At 37.6% G+C, this 26,053-nt stretch overlaps 1 protein-coding gene across 1 annotated transcript in view; it reads right to left on the bottom strand.

Moving 5' to 3' along the window:
* The window catches only part of DLG2 (discs large MAGUK scaffold protein 2), a 2,066,337-nt gene that overhangs the window by 1,264,024 nt on the left and 776,260 nt on the right, over positions 1-26,053 (bottom strand). The window contains 1 exon segment of the mRNA XM_053708663.1: positions 11,683-11,736. Within this exon segment, the coding sequence (XP_053564638.1) occupies positions 11,683-11,736 (54 nt within the window).

The raw sequence follows: 26,053 nt of genomic DNA, 5'->3' as shown, positions 1-26,053 counted from the left end.
ATTACGCTGGATTCTGAAGATTCTCCAATCCTCCCATAGAATGTTTTATAAACAATTATGTATAACTCTTTTTTTTTTTTTCTCTCTTTCTCCTGCACTCCGCAGAACAAGGTTTGATATTACTTTAGGATTTTCTGTCTTTCGTTGCTACTAACTCTAACATATCTATGCTTATGTGTGTGGCATTTACCCTGGTGTCTCCCTTTGGCCCCCCCTCTTTTTCAGTGTTTTTTCATTGTCAGTTCTAACATAGAGATAAGATATTAAACTATCACATTGGGTTTACTATATTGAACCACTTAAGATATACATATCTCATCCCCCCTTTGGCTTACCTTTCATCAAACCCTCACTCATTCAATTACTAACTAACATATTACATACCTCATTCCCTTCCCCATTCGACCCCCATTAAACCTTCATCCATTTATCTATTCACCTATCCTCTCCCCCCCCCTGGCCATATACCCAAACATCTACACGGTTCCTTCACTCCTTCTTGCTTATCAGCTACTCGCATACCTATATATTTCATAATTTGGCTATTCACTTTATACTCATACATCCCTGCCCTTCCTATCCCCACCCTTTTCCCTGCTTATCCTTCATCAAAACATTCATCCTCTATTCATACATTTACCCATTCCCCCTTGGGTATCAATTTATAACCTGTATAGCTTGTCCTTCCATTTCCCACCCATTCATATACCTACCCTACTAGTGATTAGACTGGTTTTTTTTTTTTGTATTTGAATTTTACAATGGTAATTTTATGTTTGTATTTTGTCCCCTTTTTTTTTTTTCTCTCTCACCGTTCACTTAGTAATTATAGTTCTCTGGTAAATTTGTGTACCAGTGACTTTTAGCGCGGTTAATCCTTGAATATACCGCAAAACTAATTACTTTTCCTCAAACCCCCTTCCCCTCCCTTCCTTCCCCCCCCCCCTTTTTTTTTTTTCTCTCTTCCCTTTCACGATGTCTATTGTATGTGTCTCTCAAAACGTTAGGGGACTCAATTCCCCTACCAAGAGAAGCTTATTGTTTCGCTCTTTAAAATACCTTAAAGCAAAAATTGTCTTCTTGCAGGAGACCCACTGGCGGGTTGGGGAACCGATTCCTATCCGTTCTCCCTATTTTCCGATTGTGGAGACAGCCTCCTTTATCAAAAAATCTAGAGGCACCGCTATATTAGTTCACAGAGATGCCACCTATGAAAAACTGCATGTGGAGGCTGACCCCCAGGGGAGATTTCTTATCTTGGTCTGTAAGTTGGAGGGTAACACCTACACATTAGCTTCCTATTATGGCCCAAATTCCTCTCAAATTAGACATCTTAAGAAATTTTTATCTCGCCTAGACAAAGTAAAGAGAGGCCTTTTATTACTTGCTGGGGATTTCAATATGGTTATAGACCCGGCAATGGACAAAAGAGTATCTCACGGTAGGCCTATAGACAAGGCTACCGTGGATACATCCCAAAAATTCTTTACCCTTTTGACCCAGGCTAACCTTTTTGATGTGTGGCGCTCTTTCAATTCCACCAATAGAGACTACACTTATTATTCCCCGGTTCATGATTCTTATTATAGAATCGATTTTTTTTTCAGTAACCCCTGGCTCTTGGATAGGATAGGAGGGTCATCCATTGGAGAGGTTACTTGGTCTGACCATAATCCAGTGTCTGTATGTCTGAATGGAGTGACCGACCCGTCCCCTAGACCTCCTTGGCGACTAATTGATTCACTACTTTCAGTTCCGGGCAGATTGAGAAGTTTGAGGCTGAGATTTCTTCATTTCTTGAGCTAAATGACACAGGAGATGTTGATAATTTCCTCCTATGGGGAGCCCTTAAAGCATATTTGCGGGGTCTATTCATTAAACTCCAGGCTCAAACTCGAAGGGGAATCCTCAATGTCTTTGGCCCAACTACATAAGGAGCTCAGGTCTTTGACAAACTTGCACAAGCTAACTCTAGACACCACTCTTCTACCAAGAATCTCTTCAGTGCAACAACATCTTAGAACACTAGAAAATCAGAGAGTCCAGAATAGATTACGCGAAAATAAGAAACTATTCTATCTTAAGGGGAATAAGCCTGACTACCTGTTAGCGAGGAAGTTGCGTGAGAGAGCGGCCCAGGCCAGAATTCCTTATCTAATTACTGACAATCGTAAACTGACTAACCCTAATGACATAGGGATGGAATTTGCCAGATATTATGCAAAACTATATAATCTGCAAACCTTGGGGGGACATGCACCCCCTAGGGTTGAAGACATTAGATTGTTCTTATCTAATCTATCTCTGCAAAACTTTCAGAGGAACATGTGGCTACCTTAGAGGCTCCAATGTCCATCGAGGAAGTTAAAGATGCCATTTTCTCTCTCAAGCCTCGGAAATCCCCTGGCCCGGATGGGTACTCCGACTTATTTTACAAAACTTTTATCGCTAGCTTAACCCCTCTCCTCACACGGGTGTTTAACTCAGCAGAACAATTGGGCTACTTTCCGAATGAATTCCTCCAGGCATCCATTGTAACTTTACCTAAGCCTGGGAAATCCCCGGACGCTTGCCCCAATTTTAGACCGATCTCCCTTCTAAATCTAGATGCAAAGTTATATGCCAAGATCTTGGCTAAGCGCTTAAATAAGATGATCCCATGTTTAGTAACCCCTGATCAAGTGGGATTCACCTTAGGGCGACAAAGTCCTGATAATACAAGAAGATTGTTGAACATATTTTTTGAAGTGGGTCGGCTCGGTCTCTCGTGCGCTGCGGTGTCGCTTGACGCCGAGAAAGCGTTTGACCGAGTCGACTGGCTATATATGAGAGAGGTACTCCTGCATCTTGGATTTACACCTTTTATCTGCACTAAAATATTTGCGTTATATTCTAACCCTTCTGCCCGAGTGAGAGGACTAGGGTTTTTGTCTCCTGAATTACAAACGGAACCCGGCAAGGGTGCCCGTTGTCACCCTTGCTTTTCGCTCTTATGATGGAACCGCTTGCGGAAGCCATTAGAAAGTCTGCTGGGATAAAGGGGATTACACTGCATGAAACTACCCAAAAGGTAGTTTTGTTCGCGGATGACTTAACTGTTTTGGTCACCGATCCGTTGGAATCTTTACCGAAATTATTTGATTTACTAGAAACCTTTTCGAAAATAAGTATGTACAAACTTAATTACCCTAAAACTGAAGCATTCACTTTAAATATCTCCAATTTAGATTCCCAGGCATTAAAGCGACAGTTCCCTTTTGTTTGGTCCTCTACACGGCTTAAACATTTGGGGGTCTATCTATCGCACAATATCTCTACTATTATATCATCTAACTTTCATCCCCTATTATGTAAATTTAAAGAATACTTTGTAAAATGGGACTCACCTAATATTTCCTGGTGGGGCAGGATAGCTGCTATTAAAATGAACCTTTTGCCAAAGCTGACATATCTTTTCCGGTGCCTTCCTCTCCCTATTCCTAAGAGCATCATTTCACAGTTTCAGAGACTGTGCAACAATTTCATTTGGAAGAGGAAACGTCCTAGAGTCGCGATGAAAATTATGTCATATCCAATATTGGCAGGCGGAGCGGCAGCCCCTAATATAATATAGCAGTCTATCATGAGGCATCCAGGTTAGCCCATATCACAGCCTGGGGTTTGGAGCCCCCTGAAAGTAGGTGGGCGGAAATTGAGCAGGCGTCTCTACCAAAGGGACTCAGCCTGCGAGATCTAATTTGGATCCCAAGACACTCCAGGAAACCAGAGTTAAGCTTAAACTACATCATAGCTTCTAACCTAAAGTTTTGGGATAGAATTCATCATAGGAGTGGAATTGCTCCACACCCCTCCCCGGCCCACTCTATCACAGGCTTGCTGGGTGCCTTCGCAGATCCACATCCTTTGGAGTGGAAGGCACTTGAGATTCAGTCTGTAAGAGATTTGTTCTCGGATGAGGGCTTGCTCTCAGTTACCCTCTTCCAAAATAAATTTTCCCCTTCGCCCCTGATGAGCTTTGAGTTCTTTCGATTGCGAAACTTCTTGCGTTCTTGGGGCTTTACTCCAGGACCCCTAAGATCCCGTACTTTGTGGGAAAAGCTTTGGGATGCAAGATACCTTGCCCCAAGAGTGTTCTCTCTTGCTTACTCTGCTCTTATACAGGCACCTACATACAACAAGTCTTTTTATATCACACATTGGGAGGGTGCTCTGCATTTTAATGCCCCTGAAGAGGCATGGAGGTCTGCAGCCTTACTAACTAAGAATACGGTTCACAGTACTACCTATTTTGAACTCTACTTTAAGATCTTGACACAATGGCATTATACCCCCTTAAGCTTATTCCAGATCTCCAAAACGAACTCCCCCATGTGTTGGAGGGGATGCGGCAGAGTGGGGTCCCCGGCCCATATGTGGTGGGAGTGTCCCAAGATTCAGAGAATCTGGACTAGGGCATTCTATTATTGCACCAAACTAGGCTTAGTGGATTCTAACCGCCCAGCAGCAGCGCTGTTCCATTTATTCACTGACAAGATGCCTCGACATTTAAAATTACTGTGTGTATATATTTTTATGTCTGTTAAATTACATATCGCTAAGGCATGGCTCCAATCTAAGGGCCCAAGATGGAGTCAGATTAAGTCCACAATGGCACATATTGAAACCATGGAATGCGCGTTTTTTGCAGCTAATAACAAAATCACGATCCACTGTCTATGTTGGGAAGCCTGGCGACAATGCCTAGAAGGGGAGGTCATCACATGCTAGAAATGCCTTCTGCTTCATATATTGAGATTATTAGTGATATCACTTATGAGGGGTGAGTGTAGACCGCCGGTGGGTTCTCCTGCAGAGATCTGGGGGTCGATCCGATATAAAGCGTCGCCCGCAAAAGCCAGCGACGCCAATAATTGCGCGGATTTGGTATCCTATATACGGCGTAAGCTAGAAGTTACGCCCGTATATTTCTGCCATCGCCCGCAGTTTTTTGGGCCATAGGCAGGTATACCAAACCCGCGCAATTTGGTATCCAATATGCAGCGTAAGGACTTACGTGGCGAGAATGGAGAAAACTTACTCCATTTTCACCTCGCCACAAAAAGCAGCCGTAAGAAGCCTTACGCTGACTATTGGAGCCCCGTAACTCCCTAAACTAGCTGCTAAAATAAACCTAACACCTAACGCATGCGCAATGTCTATCTCCCTGTCAACCGCGATCTTCTAAAATAAACCTAACACCTAACGCATGCGCAATGTCTATCTCCCTGTCAACCGCGATCTTCTAAAATAAACCTAACACCTAACGCATGCGCAATGTCTATCTCCCTGTCAACCGCGATCCCCCCCCCCCCCCCCCGAAATCCCTAATAAAGTTATTACCCCCTAAAACGCCGCTCCCCGACCCCGCCGCCATCTACATAAACTAACCCCCTACTGTGAGCCCCTAAAACCGCCGCCATCTACCTTATCTATCCCGTAATCTGACCCCTTACACCGCCGCCACCTATATAAAAATTATTAACCCCTAATTTAATCTACCTACCCCGCCGCCAGCTATATTATCTATATTAACCCTAAGTATATTATAGTTAATATAGTTATTACATTATATATATTAACTATATTAACCCTAATTATATTAGGGTTAATATAGTTAATATAGTTACTATAGTATTTATATTAACTATATTAACTCTATCTAACCCTAACACCCCTAACTAAATTTATATTAAATTAATCTAATTCATTTATAAACTAAAATATTCCTATTTAAATCTAAATACTTACCTATAAAATAAACCCTAAGATAGCTACAATATAATTAATAATTACATTGTAGCTATGCTAGGGTTAATATTTATTTTACAGGTAAATAGTTAATTATTTTAACTAGGTATAATAGATATTAAATAGTTATTAACTATTTAATATCTACCTAGTTAAAATAATTACCCAATTACCTGTAAAATAAATCCTAACCTAAGTTACAAATACACCTACACTATCAATAAATTAAATAAACTACAAACATCTATCTAAAAATACAATTAAATTAACTAAACTAAATTACAAAAAAAAACAAACACTAAATTACAAAAAATAAAAAAAAGATTACAAGATTTTTAAGCTAATTACACCTATTCTAAGCCCCCTAATAAAATAATAAACCCCCAAAATAAAAAAAATTCCCTGCCCTATTCTAAATTAAAATAAGTTCATAGCTCTTTACCTTACCAGCCCTTAAAAGGGCCTTTTGTGGGGCATGCCCCAAAGAATTCAGCTCTTTTGCATTCAATAAATACAATCCCCCCCCCCATTACAACCCACCACCCACATACCCCTATTCTAAACCCACCCAAACCCCCCTTAATAAATCCTAACACTACCCCCCTGAAGATCTCCCTACCTTGTCTTCACCACACCGGGCCGAACTCCTGATCCGATCCGGGCGATGTCGTCCTCCAAGCGGCAAAGAAGAAATCTTCCTCCGGCGATGTCATCCTCCAAGCGGCAAAGAAGAATTCTTCCTCCGGCGACGTCTTCCTCCAAGCGGCAGCAAAGTCTTCAGTCTTCCGGCGGCATCTTCAATCTTCTTTCTTCGCTCCGCCGCCGCGGAGCATCCATCCCGGCCGATCGCTAAACATGGAATGAGGTACCTTTAAATGACGTCATCCAAGATGGCGTCCGCCGAATTCCGATTGGCTGATAGGATTCTATCAGCCAATCGGAATTAAGTTAAAAAAATCTGATTGGCTGATTGAATCAGCCAATCAGATTCAAGTTCAATCCGATTGGCTGATCCAATCAGCCAATCAGATTGAGCTCGCATTCTATTGGCTGATCGGAACAGCCAATAGAATGCGAGCTCAATCTGATTGGCTGATTGGATCAGCCAATCGGATTGAACTTGAATCTGATTGGCTGATTCAATCAGCCAATCAGATTTTTTTAACTTAATTCCGATTGGCTGATAGAATCCTATCAGCCAATCGGAATTCGGCGGACGCCATCTTGGATGACGTCATTTAAAGGTACCTCATTCCATGTTTAGCGATCGGCCGGGATGGATGCTCCGCGGCGGCGGAGCGAAGAAAGAAGATTGAAGATGCCGCCGGAAGACTGAAGACTTTGCTGCCGCTTGGAGGAAGACGTCGCCGGAGGAAGAATTCTTCTTTGCCGCTTGGAGGATGACATCGCCGGAGGAAGATTTCTTCTTTGCCGCTTGGAGGACGACATCGCCCGGATCGGATCAGGAGTTCGGCCCGGTGTGGTGAAGACAAGGTAGGGAGATCTTCAGGGGGGTAGTGTTAGGATTTATTAAGGGGGGTTTGGGTGGGTTTAGAATAGGGGTATGTGGGTGGTGGGTTGTAATGGGGGGGGGGATTGTATTTATTGAATGCAAAAGAGCTGAATTCTTTGGGGCATGCCCCACAAAAGGCCCTTTTAAGGGCTGGTAAGGTAAAGAGCTATGAACTTATTTTAATTTAGAATAGGGCAGGGAATTTTTTTTATTTTGGGGGTTTATTATTTTATTAGGGGGCTTAGAATAGGTGTAATTAGCTTAAAAATCTTGTAATCTTTTTTTTATTTTTTGTAATTTAGTGTTTGTTTTTTTTTGTAATTTAGTTTAGTTAATTTAATTGTATTTTTAGATAGATGTTTGTAGTTTATTTAATTTATTGATAGTGTAGGTGTATTTGTAACTTAGGTTAGGATTTATTTTACAGGTAATTGGGTAATTATTTTAACTAGGTAGATATTAAATAGTTAATAACTATTTAATATCTATTATACCTAGTTAAAATAATTAACTATTTACCTGTAAAATAAATATTAACCCTAACATAGCTACAATGTAATTATTAATTATATTGTAGCTATCTTAGGGTTTATTTTATAGGTAAGTATTTAGATTTAAATAGGAATATTTTAGTTTATAAATTAATTAGATTAATTTAATATAAATATAGTTAGGGGTGTTAGGGTTAGATAGAGTTAATATAGTTAATATAAATACTATAGTAACTATATTAACCCTAATATAATTAGGGTTAATATAGTTAATATATATATAATGTAATAACTATATTAACTATAATATACTTAGGGTTAATATAGATAATATAGCTGGCGGCGGGGTAGTTAGGGGTGTTAGGGTTAGATAGAGTTAATATAGTTAATATAAATACTATAGTAACTATATTAACCCTAATATAATTAGGGTTAATATAGTTAATATATATATAATGTAATAACTATATTAACTATAATATACTTAGGGTTAATATAGATAATATAGCTGGCGGCGGGGTAGGTAGATTAAATTAGGGGTTAATCATTTTAATAGAGATGGCGGCGGTGTAAGGGGCTTACATTAGGGGTTAATAATTTTAATATAGATGGCGGCGGTGTTAGGGGCTCACTTTAGGGGGTTATAGATATAATATAGCTGGCGGCGGGGTACGGGAGCGGCGGTTTAGGGGTTAATAACTTTATTAGGTTGCGGCGGGGTAAAAGAGCGGCGGTTTAGGGGTTAATAGCTTTTTTATTGTTAGGCTAGTGAGGGGGGATAGCGGATAGAGGGTTAGACAGTGCGGGCTATGTTAGGGAGGCGTGTTAGACAGTGCGGGCTATGTTAGGGAGGCGTGTTAGACAGTGCGGGCTATGTTAGGGAGGCGTGTTAGACAGTGCGGGTGTTTTAAACTTTAGTCAGGTTTTATAGGCGCCGGCAGATTCTAACGTGCCGCAAGTCACTGGCGACGCCAGAAATTTGTACTTACGCAGATTTCTGGACATCGCTGGTTTGTCAGACTTACGGCACGTTAGCATCTGACGGCGACTTATATGGGATGGCTCGAGTTGCGAGCTGAAACTGCGGGCGACGCCGGTCTCCTCGCTTGCGCCGCAAACTGCGATCTATATCGGATCGCGCCCCTGGTATTATAGCATCTTTTGGAATTAGTAGTGGGAAGTCATTTCCCCTCCCCCCCCCCCCTTTTTTTTTTTTTTTTCCCCTCCTCCTTTTCTTGTACTATATGCTATGCATTTGTTGAGTTGCTCTATTTCTCGCTTGATATTAATTAATAACTCGACAATCTATGTCTTTATCATATAATATTGTTTTTCTTTTTGGCTGTTCATGGACCGTTGTGTTATAAAACAAAAAATATGTGAGGTTTGTTTAGCCTTGGTACCCTTCGTATGACATACTATTGTTGTTACTATTCACTTGATGTTAGTGGTCACTGATCAACATGCTATAATCATGCTTCTGTATGACACTGCGTCTTGCTGTTATGTAGCAGTTTCATCTGCATATTTATATGTATGTCTTATTTTTTTTCTCGTAAACCTCAATAAAAATTATAAAAAAAAAAAAAAAAAAAAAATTATTCTATTGTATGGAAGTATGTATTGTATACAGATTCTCAATAAAAAGATTTGGAAAAAAAAAGATAGATAATCCTTTTATTATCTATTCACCAGTTTTGCATAATGAAAACTGTTCTATTAATATACTTGTTACCTCTGTAATTACCTTGTATCTAAGCCTCTGCAGACTGTCCCTTATCTCAGTTGTTTTGACAGACACGCATTGTAGCCAATCAGTGCTGAATCATTAATAACTGCACAGGAGTGAGCACAATGTCATCTATATTACACACATGAACTAGCGCTGTCTAGCTGTGAAAACCGAGATAAGAGGCGGACTTATTTTCTCCATAAAAAATGTTGGTTGTTGAAAATATGAAACCCAAAAATAAGACAGGAAATAGTGCTGCTATTTAGTACTCTTGCAAATGGATAATATTATTGCAAAACTGTTGTCATATAGTGATCCAGACATGTGCACACTCCTGAGCTTATGTCCCTGCTTTTCAACAAAAGATACCAAGAGAAGGAAGTAAATGGGATAATAGACGTACATTTAAAAAGTTGTTTAAAATGGCATGCTCTATATGAACCATGAAAGAAAAATTGTGGGCTTCATGTCCCTTTAATTTATATATTATATACCTGAATATCAACAACAAGAGATACTTAGTAAAATTGTTATGAATCCATTATCCAATTTCCCTACCAATTTGTACTTAAAGGGACAGTCTACACTAAAATTGTTATTGTTTAAAAAGATAGATAGCGCCTTTACTACCCATTCCCCAGCTTTGCACAACCAACATTGTTATAGTAATATACTTTATAACATTTAAATCTCTAAATTTCTGCCTGTGTCTAAGCCACTACAGACAGCCTCTTATCACATGCTTTTTTATTAGCTTTTCACAACAAGAGACTGCTAGCTCATGTGGACCATATAGATAACATCGTGTTCATGCCCGAGGAGTTATTTAAGAGTTAGCACAACACAGTACTAAATGCAACTCAATAGTTAATAAATAAAAGTCATGTGATCAGGGGGCTGTCAGAATAAGCTTAGATTCAAGGTAATCAAAGAGATAAAAAGTATATTAATATAAAAGTGTTGGTTATGCAAAACTGGGGAATGTGTAATAAAGGGATTATCTATATTTTAAAACAATAAAAAATCTATTGTAGACTGTCCCTTTAACTGTATATGTTATCAGATATAGGAGATCATGATGATTATTATTATTTTTTTAATCACAATTTAAAGGTTTGTGAGACAGATGAGACAATAAATGAGAGAGAACAGTTTTAATGATAAATGTGAAATTGTAAATATTAGTTGCATTATATCTTTGAATAACAACTTTGAATACATTTTTCCTGTTTTATCTTTAATTTAAAGGGACATAATAAGACACTGCTCTAGAATGTTAGAGCATTAAATTATTGCACTGTTGCTTGTATGTAACTATATAACTATGAGTTTAACCACAACAAAGGAGTTGAAAATACACTACTGGAAACTAACTGAAGACTTCTGCAGAGCCAATTACAAGAGTGATGCTGAGCCAATCACAAGAGGAATATGTGTATAGCCACCAATTAGTTCCCAGTAGTGAATTGCTGCTCCTATGTATGTATGCTTCTCAAAAAGGGATACTAAGAAAATGAAGTATATTTGATAATAGAATTTAAAATACTTTTAAAGTGTCATGTTCTGTCTGAATGAGGAATTTTAGCTTTTATGTCCCTTTAACTAATGTTTTTAATTAGAGTTTCCTAGCTAACAACATGAGTATTCCTTTGCCTCGAACCACATATAAAAGGGATGACTTGGCTTTCCGAAGAATCTCCAAATAATATTTCCTCACTGCTTTCCAATTAATATTGCAGGTACACTGTGCCCTAGATGTTTCTTTGCATAAATGTTTTGTAGATGATTTATTTATAGAGCCCATCTGAGTGTTTTTGTAACAATGTATAATTTTGCTTATTTTTTAATAACATTGCGCTGATTTTTAAACTCCTAACCAACTCTTAAAGTATCAGATGTAGACCCAAGTCTACAGATTCCTGCTTGCTCTTGTTTGTGTAATGGGTCTTTTCATATGCAGCAGAGAGGGGGGGGTGCTCTTCCTGCTATCTCAATGTGACATTTGATAGGATATTTTCACACAGCAGCCTCTAACGGATTGGAATGGTTTTCAAAGACTGTGATAAAATTGCTATCTATTTTAATATGCAAAACATTTTAATGAAGATAAAACAAGATTTGTCACTTACCGCATTTTCATGAAATGGTGTATAGCTTACGTAAGGAATAGTATCCAAAGTATCAGTATTCACAATTATTGGTGCAGGACTGGCCTGAAAAAACAAAACACAAAATATGTTTATTAAAACTAATCTTTAGATTGTAACTCTCTTTATATAAAGGCTGTTATTATAAACCTATCTGTACAGCTATATCAACTGGCATCTTTTTTTTACTGTATATTTTACTGTAACCTATGTTTATTTTTCATAATACAGTACTGCCTAAAGTTTTAATGATTTTTTTATTAGGAGATTATAGTATTCAGCATCTTATAATAGTACTATATTCAAAATTGTACATATTTTACTGTAAAGATTATTCTTACATCTCTGAATTATTATTTGAATCATGTCAAGGTTTTAAAATTCCAATTTTCAGTTGTATATACTGTACAAAAGTATCATTGTTATCATTATTGTAACATATTACGCAGAGCTTGAAAATAGATGCATTGTGCTGTGGTATTATTTTGAAAACGGAAAACTAAAAAATGATGAAGGGGTTAAAGCCCCTGTCATTTGTTCTAATTGATCCCTATGTAAAAAAAATGATATACAGTTAAAGGGACACTCAAGTCAAAATTAAACTTTCATTATTCACATAGAGCATGCAATTTTAAACAACTTTCCAATTTACTTCCATTAAAAAAGTGCACAGTCTTTTTATATTTAAACTTTTTGAGTCACCAGCTCCTACTGAGCATGTGCAGAATTCACAGAATAAACGTACATGCATTTGTGATTGGCTGATGGCTGTCACATGGTATGTGTATGCATTTGTGATTGGCTGAAGGCTGTCACTTGGTATAGGCGGAGTGGAAATAGACATAACTTTTAAAATTGTCAGAAAAAAAATCTACTATTTATTTGAAGTTCAGACTAAGTGCTATTGCATTGTCTTGTTATCTTTCATTTGTTGATTATGCAAATCTACTGTGTTGAGTGGTCCTTTAAAGGAACACTGAAGTAAAAAATAAACCTTCATGATTCAGATAAGCATGCAAAAGAGCAACAACTTTCCAATTCATTTCCACTATCAACATGTGCACAGTATTTATATGCACACTTTCTGAGGAACGAGCTGCTACTGAGCATGTGCAAGAATTTTAAATATATATGTATATACATTTTGTGATTGGCTGATGGCTGTCACATGATACGGGGACAAAAAATTAAACTAAAATTCATCATAAAAAAACTACTACTCATTTGAAATTCAGACTGCTGCATTTACTTATTATGCATTTGTTGTTTATACAATTATACTGCATGTAGTAGCCCTTTAATCTGTATTTGCTGAATAAGTATGAACAAATGCTTGTTAAATATAAAGCAAATGATTGCATTAGATAAGATTTGCATCTTTCATTTAATTTGTTGTTACTTTGCTAAATATGACATTCTATTATTGTATATAATATCAAATTAAATGTGGATTCTCCCAAACTTTAATTGACGTTAATAATTATCAGTATTCAAATGTGATATTTAAATATCATATTATGGGCTGGATTACTTGTGTAGCGTTATTTAATCGGTGTTAACTGCGCTAGAAGTAAGCTTTCTGCGCTTGTCGGTTTGTGCTTGTATTATCAGATTAAGCATGAAAGTAAACTCTTTTCACTAACACCCAACTCACGCTCAAACCCAATTGCATATTTTCTTGTGCATTTACCCGATATGAATTATGAATATTTGACATTCCAATGTTCTTAACATAGCCAAAAATGTTATATTTATCCATAAATACATATTTCTACTGTACATATATATGATGGTATTCTGGTACAATATATATCTATACCTATATATAAAATCTTCACACACCCCGCAACACAGCTTGTGTAACTCACTTTGCTTTTATTTTTCACCCCATCGAGGCCACTGGACCTTTGTCAAGTATTTGTATATATACACAGAATATATATACATATATATATATATATATATATATATATATATATATAGGATTAGCTATTTAGAAATACTAAGAACATATTCTGCTATGTGCAGAACATTGGAATATGAAATATTTACAGTAAATACACAGTATAACATTTTATTAAATATGAACATTGCATAATTATGCTTTTATGTTTTCATCTACTTAACTGCAAAGGGATTCAATGGGACTTATATACTGTATATATATGTCTGTATATGTGTATATATGTCTGTAAATACATATATACACATATAAATATATAAATACATATGTACACACATATACATATGTATTATATATATATATATATATATATATATATATAAACCTCATATCTTTGAGCCCTTATAACTTTTGTGTGCAATATTTCTTTAATATTTTTTAAAAGATAGTGAATTTAACTGTACCTTGTAATGTTTTTATGATGTGTTTTGTGAGACTTTTGTGTTTCAAAAAATAGTTAATCAGATCTCTGAGGACACGGTAATCATTCTAGCATAAATCGCGATAGCGCTCAAGTGATCATGTTTACTTTCAACTTGTAATGCAAGCGGTAAACACAAACACCCATGATAAACTTACGCATAACTGTTGCACTCCACTTTTAATCTGGCCCTCAATATTCAGATGCTAACATTCATTTGAATGAAAAAGCTATGTCAATGGGTACATTTTTTATACACTTTAAATGTAAAAATTCCAACACTAACCAATCCCTAGTGCTAGGTTCACCTTAGTTTTGAAGTTTTAGAACCTTAAACCAACAAATAAATCTGTCAGAAGGGTTGAGAATGGCACTGGAAGTATCTGTCTTTACCATATACTATGCAGCCATGCTTTGGTCTGATGTTTGATAAATTAAAATAATTAGTCTTGTACAGTGGCTCTGATTGGCATTTTAAATTATTTTCACAAAACTAAAATATCTACTGATTTATAAACAAAATCAAATCACCCAAAAAAGAAATATATATACACATACAGTTTTCTTAAATCATTCTATTATTTGTTTTTGTGTCACATTCACAATAAAGTTTACTATCGCCTAGATTTAGAGTCGTGTAGGTAAGGGTCTAACGCTCACTTTCCAGCCGCGACTTTTCCATACCGCAGATCCCCCTACGCCATTTGCGTATCCTATCTTTTCAATGGGATCTTTCTAACGCCGGTATTTAGAGTCTTGGCTGAAGTGAGCGTTAGAAATCTAACAACAAAACTCCAGCCGCAGAGAAAAGCCAGGAGTTAAGAGCTTTCTGGGCTAATGGCGGTTCATAAAGCTCTTAACTACTGTGCTCTAAAGTACACTAACACCCATAAACTACCTATGTACCCCTAAACCGAGTTCCCCCCACATCGCCGCCACTTTATTAATTTTTTTTAACCCCTAATCTGCCGACTGCACACCGCCGCCACCTACGTTATCCCTATGTACCCCTAATCTGCTGCCCCTAACACCGCCGTCCCCTATATTATATGTATTAACCCCTAATCTGCCGCCCCCAACGTCGCTGCTACCTTACCTACAATTATTAACCCCTAATCTGCCGACCGGACCTCACCGCTACTATAATAAAGTTATTAACCCCTAATCCGCCTCACTAACCCTATAATAAATAGTATTAACCCCTAATCTGCCCTCCCTAACATCACCGACACCTAACTTCAAGTATTAACCCCTAATCTGCCGACCGGACCTCACCGCTACTCTATTAAATTTATTAACCCCTAAAGCTAAGTCTAACCCTAACACTAACACCCCCTAAGTTAAATATATTTCTTATCTTACGAAATAAATTAACTCTTATTAAATAAATTAATCCTAATTAAAGCTAAATACTTACCTGTAAAATAAACCCTAATATAGCTACAATATAAATTATAATTATATTGTAGCTATTTTAGGATTAATATTTATTTTACAGGCAACTTTGTATTTATTTTAACCAGGTACAATAGCTATTAAATAGTTAATAACTATTTAATAGCTACCTAGTTAAAATAATTACAAAATTACTTGTAAAATAAATCCTAACCTAAGTTACAATTAAACCTAACACTACACTATCAATAAATTAATTAAATACAATACCTACAAATAAATACAATTAAATAAACTAACTAAAGTACAAAAAATAAAAAAGAACTAAGTTACAAAAAATAAAAAAATAATTTACAAACATTAGAAAAAGATTACAACAATTTTAAGCTAATTACACCTACTCTAAGCCCCCTAATAAAATAACAAAGCCCCCCAAAATAAAAAAATGCCCTACCCTATTCTAAAATTAAAATAGAAAAGCTCTTTTACCTTACCAGCCCTTAAAAGGGCCTTTTGCGGGGCATGCCCCAAAGAAAACAGCTCTTTTGCCTGTAAAAAAAAAACATACAATACCCCCCCCCAACATTACAACCCACCACCCACATACCCCTACTCTAACCCAAACCCCCCTTAAATAAACCTAACACTAAGCCCCTGAAGATCATCCTACCTTATCTTCACCACGCCGGGTATCACCGATCGGTCCAGGCTCCGAAGTTTTCATCCAAGCCCAAGCGGGGGCTGAAGAGGTCCATGATCCGGCTGAAGTCTTGGCCCAAGCGGGGGCTGAAGAGGTCCATGATCCGGCTGAAGTCTTCATCCAAGCGGGAGCTGAAGAGGTCCATGATCCGGCTGAAGTCTTCTATCAAGCGGCATCTTCAATCTTCTTTCTTCCGGATCCATCTTCATCCCGCCGACGCGGAACATCCTTCTTCACCGACTACTTCCCGACGAATGACGGATGATGTCCCTTAAAGGAACCGTCATTCGTCGGGAAGTCGTCAGTGAAGAAGGATGTTCCGTGTCGGCGGGATGAAGATGGATCCGGAAGAAAGAAGATTGAAGATGCCGCTTGATAGAAGACTTCAGCCGGATCATGGACCTCTTCAGCTCCCACTTGGATGAAGACTTCAGCCGGATCATGGACCTCTTCAGCCCCCGCTTGGGCCAAGACTTCAGCCGGATCATGGACCTCTTCAGCCCCCGCTTGGGCTTGGATGAAGACTTCGGAGCCTGGACCGATCGGTGATACCCGGCGTGGTGAAGATAAATTAGGATGATCTTCAGGGGCTTAGTGTTAGGTTTATTTAAGGGGGTTTGGGTTAGATTAGGGGTATGTGGGTGGTGGGTTGTAATGTTGGGGGGGGTATTGTATGTTATTTTTTACAGGCAAAAGAGCTGTTTTCTTTGGGGCATGCCCCGCAAAAGGCCCTTTTTACCTGGTAAGGTAAAAGAGCTTTTCTATTTTAATTTTAGAATAGAGTAGGGCATTTTTTTTATTTTGGGGGGCTTTGTTATTTTATTAGGGGGCTTAGAGTAGGTGTAATTAGCTTAAAATTGTTGTAATCTTTTTCTAATGTTTGTAAATTATTTTTTTATTTTTTGTAACAGTTCTTTTTTTATTTTTTGTACTTTAGTTAGTTTATTTAATTGTATTTATTTGTAGGTATTTTATGTAATTAATTTATTGATAGTGTAGTGTTAGGTTTAATTGTAGATAATTGTAGGTAGTTTATTTAATTAATTTATTGATAGTGTAGTGTAAGGTTTAATTGTAATTTAGGTTAGGATTTATTTTACAGGTAATTTTGTAATTATTTTAACTAGGTAGCTATTAAATAGTTATTAACTATTTAATAGCTATTGTACCTGGTTAAAATAATTACAAAGTTGCCTGTAAAATAAATATTAATCCTAAAATAGCTACAATATAATTATTTGTTATATTGTAGCTATATTAGGGTTTATTTTACAGGTAAGTATTTCGCTTTAAATAGGAATAATTTATTTAATAAGAGTTAATTTATTTTGTTAGATTTAAATTATATTTAACTTAGGGGGGTGTTAGTGTTAGGGTTAGACTTAGTTTTAGGGGTTAATAAATTTATTAGAGTAGCGGTGAGGTCCGGTCGGCAGATTAGGGGTTAATACTTGAAGTTAGGTGTCAGCGATGTTAGGGAGGGCAGATTAGGGGTTAATACTATTTATTATAGGGTTATTGAGGCGGGAGTGAGGCGGATTAGGGGTTAATAAATGTATTATAGTAGCGGTGAGGTCCGGTCGGCAGATTAGGGGTTAATTATTGTAGGTAGCTGGCGGCGATGTTTTGGGGGGCAGATTAGGGGTTAATAAATATAATATAGGGGTCGGCGGTGTTATGGGCAGCAGATTAGGGGTACATAGGTATAATGTAGGTTGCGGCGGTGTACGGAGCGGCAGATTAGGGGTTAAAAAAATATGCAGGTGTCAGCGATAGCGGGGGCAGCAGATTAGGGGTTAATAAGTGTAAGGTTAGGGGTGTTTAGACTCGGGGTACATGTTAGGGTGTTAGGTGCAGACTTAGAAACTGTTTCCCCATAGGGAAACAATGGTGGGCTAGCGTTAGGAGCTTAACGCTGCTTTTTTGCAGTGTTAGGTTTTTTTTCAGCCCAAACTGCCCCATTGTTTCCATGATGGGGGAATCGCGCACGAGCACGTTTTTGAAGCTGGCCGCGTCCGTAAGCACCGCTGGTATTGAGAGTTGCAGTGACGGTAAATTATGCTCTACGCTCCTTTTTGGAGCCTAATGCAGCCTTCTGTGAACTCTAAATACCAGCGGTATTTAAAAAGTGCGGGGGGGAAAAAAGCAGCGCTAGCTACGCGGGTCGTTACCGACAAAACTCTAAACTCTAGCCGTATGTGTTTAAACATGCACAAATACTCCTCATATGAGTATAAAAAAACATATACATATATATGTATACTGATAGATGATAGATAGATCTATGATAGATGATAGATAGATAGAGACTAGTATATCAGACAGAGGATGCTTGGAGAGACAGAGCGATAATATATATATATATATATATATATAATATATGATATATATTATATACAGTATATATACATATGTGTGTATTTGTGTGTGTGTGTTTAATTAAACTAAATCTGAAAAATAATTAAATAATTAGAAAGCTTTAAATTATGAGAAACATAAATATTGATGGCAGATAAGAGTCGCAGGCCCAGCAAGTCTGTCCGATATTTCCTAAAAGTATAAACTCATCTAGTTTGTAGGATAGCCTTATGCTTGTCCCAGGCATTTTTAAAGTCCCCTAAAAAATTAAACAACTGTTTTATTCAGTAGAATTCTCAAACAAGCCATAAGATTTTTGTACATTAATGGACAACAATGTTGAAAAATTGAGTACAAAGAGATTTCCAACACATGAAATCATCAATCTCCAGGAGGACAAGGTCCACAGCAAGACAGAGGATGCTTGTATAGGCCCGCCCCCTGCTCTTGTGCAGCCAATCTTGCAAGAGCAGGGCTTGTCAATCATTTTGCTTTAATACTACTGCCTATAAGGTAGTTTAGAAGTTTGGAGGTTGCAATCTTATGGCTGCAGTTTCGTAACTAGCAGACTATAGGCTTATATGAACATGTTTGAGCCACAAGCTGTTTCAACAATTTGGTAGTTTTGCCCAAAGTCTAAATATCGAAAATAACAACATGAGTATGAGAATAAGAGAAAAATAATAGTTTTGTCCTAAGAACAATATAAACACTCACCAGCTTTAGTGGTAAACTTTGAAGTTGAGGCGGAATAACATAAAGGTATAAAACAGCAAAATTGAATGCTTTGAAATAACAGTGTGATACTGTTATATCTAACAGTAAACTGATGATAAAAGATTATATATAGCAACAAGGAAAAAAATATATATTTTGCTTTAGCCACATTAAATAAAAAATTGCTACCTTACCAGTATTCTGGTGACTTCAATATAAATTGACTTATTTTCAATAAAGTGAAAATATCAAAGGATTTAAAAAATAATTTTGTATAGAGCATTGGATGGTTTCAGCTAATATGACATAGATAATGTAACTTGTTTTATAAAAATATAGTGTAAAGACAGGCTAGGGGCATTTGCCTAAAATTAAAATGCAGCTGCAGTAGTTACAAAAATGGCTATTGCCTGAACTTGATTAATATTGAAAGGGAAATAATATAGAATTTGGGGGTATTGGTAACAATTTTGATGCTAGAATGTAGCGGAAAAAAGGAAGATAATAACCTTAAGTATAAATATGCAATGCAAAAAAAAAATATTAATTAGGGATTCAATTGTTGATTTTGAATGTTTGTACAATATTCTAACATTCATTTAATGTATTAGTATTTCTAATGTTTTCTTTAAATTTAATATTTGATTCCACATTTTTAAAAATTTGAATCAATATATTTGTTATAGTATTTCTAATGCTCTCTTTAAAAGTAATATTCGAATTATGCAATATTTGAAATAGAAACATTCAAATTTATATATTTGCATCTATTATGTATCAGTTTAGTAAATTCCCTATCACATGAACTATTGAACTTCTGTATAGTATTTGTTAAATCAAATTTTTAATTCGAAATTTTCATTCTTATTAACATTCGATTGTCCAAAACGAATGTCCACAGGACTTTTCGTTCTACCAAACTAATTACACTTTCACCACATTTGCCCATCCCTAATATTAACATTGAATTATTTAGCACTACACAAATTAATGATAATAATAATCTAGTTTGAAATTATTTATATAAAATCTATTAATACAATGGCCTCTATTTAACAAGCTCCGTAAGAAGCTTGATGGCCCCTGTTTCTGGCGAGTCTTCAGACTCGCCAAAAACAGCAGTTATGAAGCAGCGGTCACAAAGACCGCTGCTCCATAACCTGTCCGCCTGCTCTGAGCAGGCGGACAGACATCGCCGGAAATCAACCCGATCGAGTATGATTGGGTTGATTGACAGCCCCCTGCAGACTCACGGCCAATGGGCCGCCAGCAGGGGGTTGTCAATCAACCCGATCGTACTCAATCGGGTTGATTTACACCCCCCTTCTGGCGGCCCATTGGCCGCGAGTCTGCAGGGGGCAGCGTTGCACCAGCAGCTCTTGTGAACTGCTGGTGCAATGCTGAATATGGCGAGCGTATTGCTCTCCGTATTCAGCGAGGTCTGTCAGACCTGATCCGCAGACCTTGATAATTTGGGGCCAATGTGTTCAACAAAGGGAAAAAATCAATAAAACATAAAGGTTTAATCATATTTACTAATATTATTTGTTACTTGTTGACAATTAGAAAATCAAAATTTACAAAAACTTACTGTTAACTCTTGGATACAGTATCATTAAAAACAAGAAAAAAACGGGGGTTGTGTCCATGTAGCGACTCTGAGTGGTTGCAATTTCAGGAGCTCTGGAGGAAGTTAAGCTAATCCGACGATTTCTCAAACCAAATTATGGCATCTAAAGAAGAAAACCCACCTCTAAAATCCACAAGGCTTTGTGGATCACATATACACCAAATCTGATGTACTTATGACTCGGGAGCAGCTGAATGGAATGTTAGAGGCCTATATACCTATATAAATACCAGAGGGTAGAGACACTCCTACAATCTCTGTATGAAAGAGCACCATCAGCAGAGGCCTTGGAACTATATATAACAAGACACATGGCAGCAGCAGTGAATACCGGACAGTCAGACATACTACCTACCACCAACTGCAGAGATCACAGGGAGGTAGAAACAACTCCTCAAGCATACAAAGACCTAGGAGGTCCCCACATGGTCAAACCTTCCTGCATACAGGCTACATCGGAGACTCTGAGAGAGCCGGCTGCTCCGATATGCCCCGGAGCAGTCAACGGAGGAAAAGGAGTCTGCAAGCTTTCTATGTTAATGCCTCTAAATACACCTGCTCCACAGTTCCTGACTCAGGTATCTCAAGGGGACAGGGTTAAGACAGAGCATAAGGGGACACAATGCAGTGCTCCTTGGAAATATGATAGCATACATGACCCGTCATCTAAACAGGCCATAGAGCTTAAAGGGACAGTATACACTCATTTTCATATAACTGCATGTAATAGACACTACTATAAAGAATAAGATGCACAGATACTGATATAAAAATCCAGTATAAAACTGTTTAAAAACTTACTTAGAAGCTTTCAGTTTAGCTTTGTTGAAAAGGTAGCTGGAAAGCCCACTGCAAGTGGGAAATAAGACACTTCCCCCCCTCCCCCTTCTTTTGCATATGAAAAGACCCTTTACACAAACAGGAGCAAGCTGGAGAAGGTATACATCAGTACTCACATAAAACTTTGGGGCTTGGTTAGGAGTCTGAAAATCTGAGCAATGTTATTTAAAAATAAGCAAAACTAAACATTTTTTTTTTTAAAAACTTCATGGGCTATATAAATAGATCATCTACAAAACATTTATGCAAAGAAAAAATGAGTGTATAATGTCCCTTTAAGGGACTTTCTTCTAGGGAAAGACTGGACACTGAATATAGGGCTTGGATATGTTGTGTGCCTTCAAATCTTCATATGCCTGTACAAACGGACAGTGTGGAGTAAAGCAGTGGATCTCTACACATGTGGGCTGTAAAAATGCAAAGATAACATTTTAGCCCTATTCCTTTCCTAGCATTTTAAGAACTGCACATAATAATATTTAAGGGGGAATGGTGTACTTTTCTGGAAATAAGTTAACCAGCCGTTATATGTATGGAACTATATTATCATCTCCCTAGGTGGTGCTACTCACATATTTTTGTTTTGTTTATAGTGTTTTGTTAAGGGTGTTCACTTTCAACAACCATTTGATCTCTTATACTCTTACAGCAAATAGGTATGCTTAGGTCCTGGGGTCAGCGGCCGGGACCATGGACTGGAGCTATATATATCTTAAGATCTGATACACTGCAGTTTTATCAGTTAGCACCTACACACCGGACCACTGGCTCTTTGATAATATAGATAACTTGGCTCCATCTATGTTAAACTTACCAATGTTATTTTATCATTAACCCCCTTAAATATATTTTGTTATGGCCCTAAGGCAGAGATCTAGATATAGGCGACTCAAAATGGTGGCATCCATTTGATCTTGGTTTACACCTCTTTGTTTACACATCCTTCCCAAGTCTCACCACTTTCAGTTACCATGTGTTCCAGTTGGCTTTAATATTGCTATAAACTCTTACTTATCATATAAAGCCTATCTGTTTACCGACTATCCCAACCCTGTTAACTTGGTTTATAAATGTCCCTGTAACCTTCTCTGTTGCCCAGCAATCAAAACACAGCTGCACTATGGTGTAACTTTATGGCTGTGGGTCTTACCAATATCAATTAAAATACACACTTATCCCTAATAGTTCAGTAGGAACCCAATATTCTTATTATATCTTTCAGGGGTCCATAAGTGACCCATAATCTTATATTATATTTAATGGTTAGCAGCCCTTCCTAAGCTTACTAGATAACAATAATAAGGGGTCCAAGAGTGATCCTGTTATAACTGTTGAAGGCTAAAATGTTAACTCTAATGCTAAAACAATGAGGTTCACTCACAGAATAAAGAGGTTATGTAGAAATATTGCACAGATTACTACTTTCAGATGCTCATTTTACTATGTATTTGCTATATAATATTAGCAATTTTTTTTTACTGTGACTTATGTACTGTGAAAATGTTTTGATGCCATGTATATTGTATGTACATGTCTTTTTCTGAACCTCATTAAAAAAAAAAAAAAAAAACATGAAAAAACATTCCTGCAAGACTGAATCTCCATTTCTTGTTTCAAGCCCACACCTTCAATATAACTAAATGGTTGGTGGGTTAGATTTTTATTAATTTATCAGACAGTGAGCATAAGGGCAGAGGCTGTGAGGTCTAAGTGCAGTTTGGGTTGTGTGTTGGTGGAGTTGGATAGAATCATGAGTAGGGTATGGGAAAGATTAGTTGTCCTGCTTTGGCATTCCTCCATGTAGAAGGCTGAACCCTGCAGATTTCCTTACTCATGTGTGGCAGCGCATTGCACCAATTTAAAGGGGCCATACCTAATTTCAGAAACTCCTACCTAAATGGCCACAAGTGTAGTTCCTTATAAATCCATTCTGCCCATCACTCTGGGCTGAGCTATTGAGTAGTTCACCTTGTACTTACCTGCTCTCAGCTCTTCTGAGTTGCAACAAGCTTGTACTTACCTTGTTTCGTCTATCACTTACCTGAATCCTGCTTTTCCAGCTACACACTTACCTGGTATCCCATAACAGCCTCACCAACTGTACCTGCTGGGTTTCCTGTGCCAGCTGAGCCTCCTGTACTTGCTGTACCAGTGTAAGCTTACCTGAATCCTGCTGTACCAGCTGCACTTACCTTGTATTCCGTGACAGCCTCACCTCATGTACCTGCTGTGTTTTCCGTGCCAGCTTAACCTCCTGTACTTGCTGTACCAGCGGCAGTTTACTTGAATCCTGCTGTTCCAGCTGCACACTTAACTGGTATCCTGTACCAGCTTCACCTCATGTATCTGCTGTGTTTTGCTCCTGCTTCACCCCTAGGTACCTAGTTGCTAAACTGATCTCACAGAACCCAACCTTTGGCCTGTCCTTGGCCTCTGCTCTTGTTGAATTCCTTGGAACCTTGTCTCTGGATTGATATCCTTGTTTCTCTTGTTTTATTAAAGTCCCTTATTTGACTTTTATTAATGTGTATTTATTCCTACATTTGAGTTCCCATCACCTAAACCCTATATCAGGTAGGGTATAGGCAGTCCACATTATTTTTTTATAGAAACCAAAACTTAATTATGAAAGTGAATGTAAACTTTCATCAATTAGTGCCGGGTTTTTAAAAATACTATCAAAAACAGGGGCACTTTACATTGCACCTTATTTTTACAAATACTTACCTTTTACTTTTTCAAATCCGTGTCGGCATTCCCCATCTGCAGTCCTCTGATTTTTTTCTACCTTAATTCCGATTGGCTGATAGAATTCTATCAGCCAATCGGAATCTAAGGGATGCCATCTTGGATGACGTCACTTAAAGGTACCTTCATTCGTCTTTAGTCGTCGGATGAAGAGGATGCTCCTTGTCGGATGTCTTGAAGATGGACCTGCTCCACACCGGATGGATGAAGATAGAAGATGCAGTCTGGATGAAGACTTCTGCTCGTCTGGAGGACCACTTCACCCGGCTTGGATGAAGACTTCTCCCGGCATCGTAGAGGACTTCGGCCCGGCTTGGATGAAGACTTCTCCCGGTAAGTCGATCTTAAGGGGGTTAGTGTTTTTTTAAGGGTGTATTGGGTGGGTTTATTTTTTAGATTTGGGGTTTGGGCTTGCAAAAGAGCTAACTGCCCTTTTAAGGGCAATGCCCATCCAAATGCCCTTTTCAGGGCAATGGGGAGCTTAGGTTTTTTTAGTTAGTATTTTATTTGGGGGGTTGGTTGTGTGGGTGGTGGGTTTTACTGTTGGGGGGGTTGTTTGTATTTTTTTTTTTTATAGGTACTTTGATTACTTTGGGGCAATGCCCCACTAAAGGCCCTTTAAAGGGCTATTGGTAGTTTAGTTTAAGCTAGGGCTTTTTCTATTTTGGGGGGGCTTTTTTATTTTGATAGGGCTAGATTAGGTGTAATTAGTTTAAATATCTTGTAATTTGTTTATTATTTTCTGTAATTTAGTGTTTTGTTTTTTTGTACTTTAGCTAATTTAATTTAATTGATTTAATTGTTGTTAATTTAGTTAAGTTTAATTATAGTGTAGTGTTAGGTGTTAGTGTAACTTAGGTTAGGTTTTATTTTACAGGTACTTTTGTATTTATTTTAGCTAGGTAGTTATTAAATAGTTCATAACTATTTAATAACTATTCTACCTAGTTAAAATAAATACAAACTTGCCTGTAAAATAAAAATAAATCCTAAGCTAGCTACAATGTAACTATTAGCTATATTGTAGCTATCTTAGGGTTTATTTTATAGGTAAGTATTTAGTTTTAAATAGGAATAATGTAGTTAATGATAGTAATTTTCTTTAGATTTATTTAAATTATATTTATGTTAGGGGGTGTTAGGGTTAGGATTAAACTTAGATTTAGGGGTTAATAACTTTAAAATAGTGGCGGCGACATTGGGGGCGGCAGATTAGGCGTTAATAAGTGTAGGTAGGTTGCGGCGACATTGGGGCGGCAGATTAAGGGTTCATAAATATAATGTAGTTGTCGGCGAAGTTGGGGGCAGCAGATTAGGGGCTCATAAATATAAGGTAGGTGGCGGCGGTGTCCGGAGCGGCAGATTAGGAGTTAAACATTTTATTATAGTGTTAGCGATGCGGGAGGGCCTCGGTTTAGGGGTTAATAGGTAGTTTATTGGTGTTAGTGTATTTTTTTGGCGTTGTACCATAAAACTCTTTAACTACTGACTTTTAAATGCGTTAGGACTCTTGACGGGGTAGGGTTTACCGCTCACTTTTTGGCCTCCCAGGACAGACTCGTAATACCGGCGCTATGGAGGTCCCATAGAAAAAAGACTTTACGAAGTTTA

The sequence above is a fragment of the Bombina bombina genome, chromosome 3, assembly GCF_027579735.1.
Source record: "Bombina bombina isolate aBomBom1 chromosome 3, aBomBom1.pri, whole genome shotgun sequence".
Taxonomy (NCBI): Eukaryota; Metazoa; Chordata; class Amphibia; order Anura; family Bombinatoridae; genus Bombina; species Bombina bombina.
Note: the sequence above shows the minus strand (reverse complement) of the source record. Positions and strands in the feature narration are given on the sequence as shown.